Genomic DNA, 13,481 nt, shown 5'->3' with positions numbered 1-13,481 from the left:
ATTTTCTTTTTTTCTCTTACTCTCCTGTGCTGAATTCCTTTTGTTTGTGGATTTTTTTTTTTCATTTCTTTTGTTTTTGTAGGTTTTGCTTTTACTGAGACTTTATGTTTTTCTCCTTTATTTTGATGAGTAGGTTTATTAACTTTCTTTGTGGTTACCTTGAAATTTACCCTTATCTTCCTAGGTTTGCACCAGTCTATTATTACTTCGTATTGCCTTGCTTTCCTCTCCATTAGAGGGACTTATACCTACACCATTTATTCCTTTTTTTATTGGTCTGATGTTGTTGTTTACAGATTAATCTCTCTGGTTTCCTGTTGTAATTCTTTGGTTTCAGATAGTCAATGAGAGTTCATTTCCGAGGCTGGTATCTGGCTGGTACAATCCTGCGTCCTAGATTCAGCCTATTGTCTCATGTTGTTTGTTCTCAAATCGAAGGGCTCCCTTTAATAATTCTTGTAAGTTTGATTTCGTTTTTACATAGTCCCTTAATCTCTATTTATCTGGAAGTGTCCTAATTTCACCATCATATTTGAACAAGAGTTTTGCAGGATATATTATTCTTGGCTGGCAGTTTTTTTCTTTCAAGGTTTTATGTATGTCATCCCATTGCTTTCTTGCTTGCATGGTTTCTGTCGAGTAATCCGAGCTTAGTCTTATTGTTTCTCCTCTGTATGTGACTTTTTGTTTTTCTCAAGCTGCTCTCAGGATTCTTTGTTTGTCTTTGGTTTTAGCAAATGTGATTATGATATGCCTTGGTGATTTTCTTTTGGGGTCTGTCCTAGAGTTTCCTGGATGGTCAGCTTTTCATGTTCCATGATATTGCGGAAGTTTTCTGTTAGCAGTTCTTCAGTGATCCTCTCTGTGTTTTCTGTTTTCTCCCCCGTTCTTCAACTCTGATCACTTGCACATTTTTGCTTTTAATTGTATCCCACATAATCTCAGAGTTTCTCCATTTTTCTTCGTTCTTTTTTCTGATTTTTCCTCAAACAGAGTTGTATCCAAGTGTTTGTCTTCAGTTTCACTGATCCTTCGTTCATTGTTTCAAACATTTTCTTCAGCCCTTCTATGACACTGTCCGTTTCTGAAATCTTGTTATTTCTCTTTTGGATTTCTAATTGTTGTTTTTGCATGATTTCTAGTTGTGAATTTATTTGGGCATTTTGTTCCTGTGTTATTTCCCTGAATTCTTCCATTTTTTTATCTGTGTTTTCCATGAATTTTTCTATTTTTTCCTCATTTTTATCTGCTTTTTGCTTCAACTCCTGGATAGCTCTGAATATTAGATATTAGAATTCCCTATCAGGTAGTTCTAATGCCTTTTCTTCTACTGGAAAGTCATCTGGTGTTTTATTTTGGACACCTACTGGAACCATCCTGTCCTGTTTTTGTGTATGTTTTGATATTGTCTGTTGTCTTTGGGACATTCAGTAGTTATTTTCCTCATTTATTGATTGTAGATTTGTTTGTTTCGTCCTGGTTTTTTTGTTTTATTTGGTTATGTGGGAGCAGGTGGGCTATGTGTTTTTTGTTGTTTGCTCGTTTGTAGGCACGATACTTTTCACCTCTTTCTCCAATGGGCAGGGTCAGTTGCTCAGGTATGGTACAGCAGGGCAGCTGAAGCAGAATTGCTGGGATGGGTTGTTTGTGGCACATAGTAGGGCTGACAGGGGGGTTGGGAATCAGTGCAGGGCAGGTTCTCTTGTAGGCTGTGCCTGTGTTGCGTGGGGGTGTGATGTTCGGTGCACGGTGGAGGTAGGCAGGAAGAAGGGGAGACTGTGATGTGTGGAGCTAAGATGGGTATTGGAAAGGGGAGAGAGAAACCAGGAAGTTTCTGTTTACCAACTTTTTCTTTCATAAGATTATTTTGGCTATTCTGGGTCCCTTGCATTTCCATATGAATTTTTTAGAATCAGTTTGTTATTTTCTGAAGAAAAACTACCAGCTAGAATTCTAATAGTGATTGCATTGAATTTATAGATCAAATTTGGGAGTATTGCCATCTTAACAATACTAAGTCTTTCAGTCCATGAACATGGAATATCTTTTGATTTATTTAGGTCTTCTTTAATTTCTTTCCATAATGTTTTATAGTTTTCACTGTATAAGTCTTGTACCTCTTTCGTTAAATGTATTCCCAACTATTTTATTCTTTTTGATGTTGTTGTAAATGAAATTGTTTTCTTCTTTTCATTTTCAGATTGTTCATTTCTGGTGTATAGAAATACAACTGATTTTTGCATATCAATCTTATATCCTGCAACCATGTTGAACTTGTTTATTCTAATAGTTGTGTGTGTCTGTGTGTGTGTGTGTGTGTGTATGTATGTGGATTCCTGAGAATTTTCTATATAGAAGATACTGTCATCTGCAAATTGAGATAGTTTTACTTCTGTCTTTCCAATCTGGGTGCCTTTTATTTCATTTTCTTGCCTAATTGATTGGTGTCTTCTTGAGCAGTTATATTGTTCTAGGCAGTTGTTGTCCTAGTCATCTAGTGCTGCCACAACAGAAATACCACAAATGGATGGCTTTAACAAAGAGAAATTTATTTCTTCACAGTAAAGTAGGCTAAAAGTCCAAATTCAGGGCGTCAGCTTCCGGGGAAGGCTTTCTCTTTCTGTCAGCCTTCTCGTCAATGTTCCCCAGGACTAGGAGCTTCTCGGCTCAGGGACCCCGGGTCCAAAGGACACACTCTGCTCCTGGCACTGCTTTCTTGGTGGCATGAGGTCCCCCTATCTCTCTGCTCACTTCTCTCTTTTATATCTCAAGAGATTGCTTTAGGACACAATCCAATCTTGTAGATTGAGTCCTGCTTTACTAACACAACTGCCACCCATCTGCCCTCATTAATACCATAGAGGCAGGATTTACAACATATAGGAAGATCACACAATACCAGGAATCATAGCCCAGCCAAACTGATATGCACATTTTTGGGGGACAGAATTCAGTTCATGACAGTTGTTTATTTCATTTACATTTCCAAGTGTATTAGCAAAATCTGTGCTCTATCTGTAGTAATAATGACTGTTAGTTTCATTCCTAATGTTGTTGATGACTTTTCTCTTAAACATTTCTTACCTGATTATGTAGATGTGTATTTTAAAAAACTTTTTTATACTTTTTGAAATACACATGTAGAAAAGTGTACAAGCCGTAATTATATGGATCAATGAATTTTCACAAACTAAATACAACTTTGAAACCAGCATTCAGGTTTAGGAACAGAATATTACCAGCATCTCAGATATTCCCAGTATGCCCGTTTCCCATTGCTCTCTGCCTCCTGGACCCAGCAGGATAGCCCATATTGATTTCTAAATACACAGATTGATTCCATTTATTTTTCTACTTTATATAAATGAAGTTATATAGTATGTACTTTTTTATGCCTAGCTTCTTTCAATGAACGTTATGTTGTGGTATTCATCAGTTTTGTTGCGTGTAGTCATAGATTGTTCATTCACATTACTAAATATTCTTCCATTGAATAAATATAGGCATTTCAGCATCTTCTAGTTTTGAACTGTTATGACTGGGTGAATATATGTACACATTTTGGGGGCTATATACTTAGGAGTGAAATTGTTGGACCATAGAGCATGCATATGTCAGGTCTAGGATACATTGCTGAACATCTCCAAAGTGGTTGCTCCAGTTTACCCTGCCATCAGTCATCTATGAGGGTTCCATTTGCTCCACATCCTCACCTGCACTTGGTATTTTTGTGTTTTTTGTTTTGGTAGGTATATAGTTGGAAGTGTATTTTAAAAAACATTGCGTTTTGTTTTGTTTTACTTTTTAGTGGCGATTTCTGAATCAGTTGCATTGTGATCAGAGAACATTGTCTGCTTGATAGAAATTGTTTATTATCTTTTGAGGCTTTTTTTTAGCGTTGTATACATGGCAGTTTTTATAAATGTTGCATGTGTGCTGGAGAAAAACAGTGTTCTCCAGATAGTCAAAGTCTGATTGTATATTGTAGGTTGGGTTTAAACTTGTTAATTTTGGTGTTTAAATCATCTGTTTCTCTTAGAAGCAAGGTGTGTGAGATTTCAGCTCGTTTACTTTGGAAACATTATCAGGAAAGACCCATACCTAGAAAAGGACATCATGGCTGGTAAATTAGAGGGTCAGCCAAAACGAGGGAACCCTCAATGAGATGGATTGACACAATAGCCACAATGGGCTCAAACATAACAACGATCGTGATGGTGGCACAGGTCCAGGCAACATTTCATTCTGTTGTACATAGATCACCATGATTCAGAGCCAACTTGACAACAACTAACAACGATATATCAACTACTTAGAATGTTATGTTAAAAATCTTCCATTATGATAGTGGTTTTGTTCATTTCTCTTTGTATTTCTGTCAATTTGTGTCTTTTTTTTAATATATATCTGAGGCTCTTGTTTTCAGTTACATACAAGTCTAAAACTGCTTTATCTTCCACATGCATTGAATCTTTTAGGATTGTTTTGTGTCCCTCTTTAGGTTTAATGCTTTTTGCCTTAAAGAATATTGTGTCTGATATTAATCTAGTTACTTTCTTTTGGTTATTACTTTCTTCTTATATCTCAGGTGCATAGAATTGGATTAAAAACTATCTTTAGCTCATGAGAAACTCTGATCATTGGTCCATATATGTCCTATTTTTATTCATTTAGTTAGTCATTATAAATAATGTAATAATCATCAACAAAACCACTTTCTAAAACCAAAGATAGGACCTAGATAGTAATCCACATCAAATCATTTGGCTCCCCTGCCTCCCTTGACCTGAGGATACCCATCATCCTGAATGTATAATCTAATCTATATTGTTCATTCCTTACTTTCCTTTTTATATAGTTTATTATATATATTCCTAGAAATTAATATTTAATTTCAGTTGTGTTTTTAGAAAGGTAATTACGCTATACATAATTTTAGGAGCTTATTTTTCCAGTAGGTCACTAGGTGGCACAAATGGTTTACACTCAACTACTGATCTAAAGGCTGGCGGTTCAAGCCCACGCAGTGGTACCGCAGAAGAAAGGCCTTGTGAGCTGCTTTTATAAACATTACAGACAAGAAAACCCTATGGAGCAGTTCTACTCTGTAACACATGGGGTCACCCTGAATTGGAATCGACTCAGTTGGCAATGGGCTTGGTTTTTTATTTTATTTTTCCATTTACAGTAATATAAATTTGTTAAAATTATTCCATGTTTTGCATGTCTCTGTAGTTCACCCATTTTGATTGTTGTGTAATATTCACTACTGTCTCTTGATGGGCATTTAGGTTGTTTCCTGTTGTTTGCTATTGTGAAAGTACTACTGTATTCTTACACATGTCTCCTTGTGTACATAAGCACGAGACTGGGTCCTAGATTGTATGTAAGCGTTCAGTATTAGGAGATAATGCCAAAGTGCTTTCCCAACTGGTTTCACCAATTTATATTCACATCAGATCCTCTGGGTTGACATCCTCTCCAGCATTTGGTGTCATTAAACCAAAAAAAACCAAACAGATTGCCATCAAGTCGATTCCTATAGGGTCGCAATGAGTCGGATAGAGTAGAACTGTCCCATAGGGTTTCCAAGGAGTGGCTGGCGGATTTGAACTGCCAGCCTTTTGGTTAGCAGCTGAATTCTTAACCGCTATACAACCAGGGCTCCTTGGTATCATTAGATGTTTAAAGTTTGCAAATCAAATACAGGTAAAACAGTGCTCTTTGTGGCCTTTATTTGTATTTCCTGGATTACTTGTGAATGTTGAACATCTTTCCATATGTTTATTAGCTAAATTTATTTTCTCATTTGGGAAATACCTATTTATATATTTCGAGTGTATTTTTATTGAGTTTCTTGTGCTTTTCTTAATGAATTGTAGTAAATATTTATGTATTCATAATGTTGATCTTTGTCAGTATATGTATTCCAAGATATCCATTCCTGGTTTTTAATTTGTCTTTTTGTATTTTTGAAAGTGTTTTTTAATTAGCAGCAGTTTTTCATTTTAATGTAGTCAAATTGATTGATAATTTATTTTACAGTGAATACTTTCGTGTCTTGGTTAAGAAAACTTTTCCTACTCCAAGGATTAAAAGATAATAACCTAGAATTTTTTACTACGAGTTAAAAATATTTTTTAATGCTTAAGTCCTTATACCATCTAGAGTTGTTTTTTTTTAAATTATGATTATAAAATAGAGATTCAATTTTATATTTTTCCATAGAGATAACCAATTTTTTTCCAGCTTAGTTCTTTAATTTCCCACTGATCTAACATGCCACCCCTTGTCATGCACCACGTTTTAATACATGTGTAGGTCTGTTTCTGGGCTCTGTTCTATTCCACCATTCACACACATTTATACCTGGGCCAATACCATACTGTCTTTAATTATTATAACTTTGTCCTCCTATCTGGTGGGGTAAGCCTTCTCTCCTTGCTTTCTTTCTTCAAGAGTGCCTTGTCTATTCTAGGCTCTTTACTCTTCCATTAACGTTTAGAATTATTAAAATCCATGAAAATTCCTATTAGATTTTTAAATTTAAATTGCATTGAATCTGTATATTAATCTGGAAGGAATTCAGATATTTATATTAAATCTTTCTAGCCATGAACATGAGCTATTTTCCAACTATTTAGGTTATTTTTAAACATCTTTTAATACAGCATTTATAATTTTCTTCATAGAATTTTCACATATCTTTTATTAGATTTATTTCTTAGGTGTCTGATGTTCTCTGAGATCATTATAAATGGAATGCTCACTTTAATTATGCTTTTTAGTTTAGTTTCTTTTTTTTTTTTTGCTTTTGATATATAGAAATGAAACTGACTTTTGTGTATTAATCTTATATCTAGCCAACTTGCTAACCTCTCCCATTATTCTCATAATTTGTAGATTATTTTATGTTTTCTGTGAAGATAAGTATATCTTTCCTATAATATAGTGACATTTGAACAAGGATGTGAAATAGGAAAGGAAGTAAACTATATGGATATCTGGGAAAGAACTTACCAGGCAGAGGGAACAGCAAATACAAAGGTCTTAAGGTGGGAATGTTCAAGGAATATCAAGGAAGCCAGAGTACCTGGAGTGCTGTGTGTTGGCAGGAAAGTGGTAGGAGATGAGGTCAGGAGTGTAGGACCAGGTCATGTAGGGCCTTGTAGCCCACTGTAAGGACTTACGTTTTCACTCTGATTTGAGCATCCATTGGAAGACTTAAGCAAAGGAGTGACCTGATCTGATTCAAGTTTTTAAAAGATCATTCTGGTTACTGTGTTGAGAATAGCATAAGGGTCAAGGGCAAAAGCAGCAAGACATGATAGGAGGTCATTGCAGTAATCCAGATGAGATGATGATGATGACTTAGACTAGGGTTGTAGTGGTAGAGATGGAGAGAATTGGGAAGATTCACAATATGTTTTGAAGGTAAAACCAACAAGATTTGTTAACAGACTGTGTATTGCTTAGGAGAGAAAAAGAAAAGTCAATGATGATTCCAAGATTTTTGGTTTGAACAACTGGAAGAATGGAGTTTCCATTAATAGAGAATATTGTTGAGGAATTTGGTTATCATTTCACATAATGTTACTTTATAAGGACTTTGAAAGAAATTAATTTGGTCTTAGTATTGGAAATAATTGCATTTGTCTTGATAATTTTCTTTGGCTTTATTTAATGGAGACTAGGAGTTATGTGACTAGCTGCATGGCTCTTAGAAGATAACAGAGCCACATTTGTGTCCCTTACAGCAAGTGTATAGATATCTAAAGTATGTGTATTTTTTTTATTGACTTCATTCACATTTGCTTTTATCTTTTTTTGTCAATATATAATAGAATGTAATGAATTCTGTTATATGGTACGTATCTTTATATACCTTCTTAAAATCTTTTTATAACAAGGCATGGGTTGAATAAATAGAAATAAATCATTTGCATTGTATGCCATCATAAATGAAATGTCAGAGTAGCATTAATTGTTAAAAACTAAGTTAAAAGTTGAAACGTCATCTTTATATATATATATATAAAACCAAAACCAAACCCGTTGCCATCTAGTCAATTCCAACTCATAGTGACCCTATAGGACAGAGTAGAACTGCCCCATAGGGTTTCCAGGGAGCAGCTGGTGGATTTGAACTGCCAACATTTTGGTTAGCAGCCGAGCTGTTAACCACTGTGCGTTCAGGGCTCCATATATGTGTGTGTGTGTGTGTGTGTGTATATATATGTATGTGTGTGTGTGTGTATGTATATATATGTATGTATATAGAGAGAGAGACTGCTAAGTTTCTACAACTCTGTATCATCCATTCAACAGTCTTCATTGAATAGCCACTGTGTGCCAGGTGCTTGCTATTCTAGACACTTGATACACCAGTTAATAAAACAAACAACTCTGCCATCAAGGAACATACTTTCTAGTTGGAGGATACAGGCAAAAAACAGCACATGTAATATATTAGTAACTTATGTACTATGTTAGAAAATGATACATGCGTTGGACAAGGAAAGTCAAATGTGATCAGGGAGATTGGAGATGAAGGCAGTGTGGGTAGTGTGGAGTGGGGAGGTTGCAGTATTAAATAGAGTGGTCTGGATGGGTCACATTGAGAAGATGACATTGGAGCAGAGACTTGAAGGAGGTGAGGGCGTAGGTAATGTGACTTTCTGAGGAAAGAGCATTACAACAGAGGGAACGGCAAGTGCAATGGCCCTGAGGTGGGAGCATGCTTGAAATATTTAAGGAACGGCTAGGAGCCAGAGAGGAGGTGAATGACAAAGGGGAAGAATCGTAGGAAATGAGGTCATAGAGGTAATAGGTTTGGCGGACAATTCAGATAGGGCCTTGTGTACTGTTGTTAGGACTTGGGCTTTTCCTCTGAGTGAGAGGAGCCACCGTTGCAGGATTTCCATCATGAGTGGAATGATTTGACTTGTGTTTTAAAAGGATCCCTCTGGCTATTATAGTTTAAATTTCAAAGGAGTTGATGATTATTTCTACAATTTTAGGTATATTACAGCTAATACTGACACAGAAGAACAGAGCTTTCCAGTCCCTAAGGCATTTAATACACATATAGAAGAATTAAACTTAGAAGCCCTTCTTCAGAAGGCAGATCATTTACGTATGAATGAGTCTGGCAAGATGGAGAGTTTTGAACTACTTTGTGACCATAAAGAGAAGGTAAGAGATATGTAACAACATGTTTGTATAGTTTTGATTGTTCATTCAATATCCCACTCACATTATGATCATAACAATTATTTCACAGTTTATGCAAGCTAAATGATTGATGTATAATTTTTCTATAAAATGATTAAAATTTTAAAAAAGTAAATGTAAGAGTTTAGTAGGCTCAAAACTCATAAAAATGAGTACCAGAGCTATGATTATACAGATTTATTTGATTTTCTACTAATTTTATATATTCAATAAATATTTTATAACAAATAAGAAATGAGCCATTATGCCAAGGTACATAATACTGCTTCTCTGGAGCGAGAAAAACTGCTCTTTAACTTTTCTGTCTTATAGTTATCAACACAACAGCTATCAGTATGTAAAGCTGTTTCTACCACTAGTCATTTTTAATGTTTAATGTTGGGCCTGAATTGGAAAAGCTGATCTTTCCTACCACCACTATCAAAAATAAAAAAAGTGTTGGCAATATCCCAAGGAGAAATAAATGTCTTTCTTTCCCATGTGCAAGTCTAACCTTTGTCTGAGTATTTAGCAATCTTAAACACATTGCTTGAAAGTTATTAAAAAAAAAAAATCCAGGATTATATTAGTAATTTAAATTTAAAAAATTGACTACTCCTTTAAGTATCTGTGATCCAGCTTACAGATATTATTTGAAAGTTCATTGAGGTATCATAGTGGCAGTAGATAACTTAGGAAGGAAAGCAAGAAGAGGCTGCCTAGAGCCCAGGGAGGACAATGGTATAATGGAGATTTTGTGCATTGTGGCACCTATCAATTCTCTCTTCTACACAAGTAGAGATAGTATCTTGGATAATATCAGTTAGTTTCAAGATCCAAGTATAACGATATGTTAGGTCACATTTCTAAACCGTGAATATTTGGATTTAATGTGTTATATATTTATGTATGCTTATACTGTACATGGAGCCCTGGTGGCACAGTGGTTAAGAGCTACAGCTGCTAAGCAAAAGGTTGGCAGTTCGAATCCACCAGCTGCTCCTTGGAAACCCTGTGGGGCAATTTTACTCTGTCCTGTAGTGTCACTATGAGTCAGAATTGCTGAGTTGGAATTGACTGATTGGCAATGGGTTTGGTTTGTTTTGGTATACTGTACATGGAGCTCTAGTGGCACAGTGGTTAAGAGCTATGGCTGCTAATCAAAAGCTTGGCAGTTCAAATCCACCAGCCGCTCCTTAGAAACTCAATGGGGCATTTCTGCTCTGTCCTATGGGGTCGCTAGGTGTCTGAATTGACTCGACGGCAATGGGTTTGGTTTTTTGGTTTTATACTATACATAGATTCAATCATCTATAAATACCAGTTTACCAGCCTGATTTTTAAAAGTTGCAGTGGAAAACATTTACGTTGTGGTCAAGTTAATGAGTTAACCTAATGTATAATTCTTTTTTTTTTAGTTTAAAGACGAAACAGAATTTATTTGGCGGTTAGCACGTGCTTACGGGGACATGTATGAGTTATCTACAAATACTCAAGAAAAGAAACATTATGCTAATATCGGTAAGCGTTTTTTAAAGATTTATTGTCCTCAAGTGGCAATTATGATCTGCAATAAACCACTAAAGAATCTGAATTAAATTTTCTTAAAACCAGTATGTTTAAATCTATTTTAATATATCCTGGTACAAAAAAAAAAATACAATCTCAGGACAGAAAAAAACATTTTTAGAACTAATATATAGTTCCTTAAGAAAAAAAAAAGAACATGTTAGAATGTTGTCAGGTGTTGTCAAGTCAATTCTGACTCTTAATGACCCTGTATGACGGTAGAACTGCCCCGTAGAGTTTTCTAGGTTATATGGTTGCCATGAGTCGGAATTGACTCAACAACAATGAGTTGTTTGGTTGTTGTTTTTTGTAATATTTACAGGAGCAGATCGCCAGGTCTTTCTCCTGCAGAGCCACTGAGTGTGTTTGAACCACCGACTTTTCGGTTAGCAACTGGAGCATTTAACCATTGCACCACCAGGGCTCTTTGCATTTTAGAATAGGCAACTGAAAAAACTCAAATTTCAGTTTTAAAAGTTATAAAATCAAAGACAAGACTTCAAGTGGTAGTGTTTGAGAAACAATAAAAGGCAGAGGACAGCTGTCTTTAGCAATAGTCCTTCAGCACGGTTAAAATAACACACCCTACTTCCAGTAACGTATTACTCTAGATACCACAAAGAAATAACCTCTAGGTACCTCAAAGAAATAACAGACTGACTTAAGTTGCTATGTTTTTTCAAAATTTATCTTGATAAAACAAGATTAGCTTTGAGTTAATAATTGTTTCAACTGAGTGATGAGTACATGTTGGTTCTTTATACTGTCCTCTATACTTTTTGTCTATGTTTGAAATTTTCTTTAATTAATAAAAAAAAAAAAAGCCAGAATGTCAAATCTTTTTTTTTAATCTCACCTTAACTCTTAACTGTACACCAAAACTCTTTCTTGCAAAAGCCCCTTAACTGCCATCTCTCTGAGATTTAAAGTATTAGTTTGACATCAAAACCTCTTTAATTCTTTTTTCATTCCAAAGTCATCTCTTTTCGAGGCTTTCCTTCTCTAAGATAACATGAGGAAGAAACAGCAAGAATGAAGATGATACTGCATATCGCTTCTTAGTCTAGTTCCCTCTTTTTATTCTCCAGAAGGAAGTATTGTTAAACTTCGCATGTATTAGAAACTCCACAAGTAGATTTCCTTGCCAATTGGCCTCTGTACTTTAATTTTTCTCCCCGTGAGAGGAGGATGAGGTGATTCCTATGACCTTCTTGTTCTTTATGTATTCATCATCAGCTTGGGGAAGGGACACTTTTTCTGTAGCAATCCATCTCTCAGGCCATATACAAAATGGAATTCTAGGGAAGAGATTTATTAACTGCTGAGTAAATAAAAATTTAACCAAAGAGAACAAGCTATTTTCACATCTACTAAGAAAATCAAAGTGCATCTATATAAATTGTTCTAATGTTCTTCAATATTAAACACATTTTTTTCTTAAGTGCTTACCCTAACCTAGGCATTGTGTCAGAAGGTAGGAATATGGTAACTTTGTGGCTTTTGAGGCAGTATTATTCAAATAATCATGGGTATAAAGAAACAAAAAGAGATCAAGTGTTCTTAAAGGAAAATGCAGGGTGTTAAGAGAGTACAGAATAGGAAAGGAGGGTATGATGGCAGGGGTGGGGTTGATCTGGGGAAAACTGTCTTACAAAAGGAACCGTTTCACACAGGGAAAATCACTTTGGATCTCTATTTTTAAATGGAGTAGGAGTTTAATTGAGTTAACATACGAGATGGTAAAGATGGAAAAGAAAGAAGCTGGAGGAAGTTTGTGGGCAAGAATGGAGTTTAGGATTGGAATAGAGTATATCTGAAAAAAAGAAAAATTTATGGTGCCCAGGAAAAAGAAGTAAAGCCTGAGATGTGTGAGTGTTCATTCAGATATTAAAATACATTTTAAAAAATTCTCTATATTTGTTCATTTAAGAAATATTTATGCAAAATTACTCTGGGAACAGTGTTAAAATGAGGGGACGAGAGTGAGAGGAAGGAGAGAATGAGTGACTTAAATATGATAAAGATGACCCTACACACTCAAGGAACTTACTATATGGAAGAGATCAATATGGAGACAACCAATTATACTACGTGTAAAAGTAGTACTAAGTGCTTGGTAAGGTAATGACAAAGTCCACTAGAGCCCAGAACAAGGCAAATGATATGGACTAGCCATTGAAGGATATTGAAATTCAGTATGAGGGAGAAAGAAGTGCCAGTGCTATCCCTCTTTGTAGTATGATTGGCATTGTTATGGTAAGGGAATATTTAATCATTGGAGAGTACAGAATCGTTTCATAAAACCAGAAGTGGGGTACACTATGCAGTACATCTTCAGAAGTACCATGGCTGATCGTAACTTGTATTCCAAGTGAAATATGAATCTTATATTTTATTTTTTGTTGTTGTTTGTACTTAAATGAAGTTTACATTTCAAGTTAGTCTCCCGTACAGAATTTTTTCTACATACATTGTTATGAGACCCTAATTGCTCACCCCATTCTGTGACAGCACACTCCTCCTTTCCACCCCAATACCCCATGACCATTCAACCAGCTCCTAACTCTCTCTGCCTTCCCATCTCATCTCTGGACAGAAGCTGCCCCTTTGGTCTATTGTATCTACATGAATAAGAGGCACACTCTTCACGAGTATCATTTTATGTCCCACTGTCCAGTCCAATCCCTGTCTGAAGAGTT

The 13,481-nt window shown here is 35.5% G+C and overlaps 1 protein-coding gene across 1 annotated transcript in view; it reads left to right on the top strand.

Moving 5' to 3' along the window:
* The window catches only part of RMDN2 (regulator of microtubule dynamics 2), a 120,214-nt gene that overhangs the window by 27,859 nt on the left and 78,874 nt on the right, over positions 1 to 13,481 (top strand). The window contains exons 2-3 of the mRNA XM_023735866.1: positions 9,021 to 9,195; positions 10,632 to 10,734. Coding sequence (XP_023591634.1) covers positions 9,021 to 9,195; positions 10,632 to 10,734 — 278 coding nt within the window. The remainder of the gene's footprint in view (positions 1 to 9,020; positions 9,196 to 10,631; positions 10,735 to 13,481) is intronic.

The sequence above is a fragment of the Trichechus manatus genome, unplaced genomic scaffold, assembly GCF_000243295.1.
Source record: "Trichechus manatus latirostris isolate Lorelei unplaced genomic scaffold, TriManLat1.0 scaffold00005, whole genome shotgun sequence".
Classification (NCBI taxonomy): Eukaryota; Metazoa; Chordata; class Mammalia; order Sirenia; family Trichechidae; genus Trichechus; species Trichechus manatus.
Note: the sequence above shows the minus strand (reverse complement) of the source record. Positions and strands in the feature narration are given on the sequence as shown.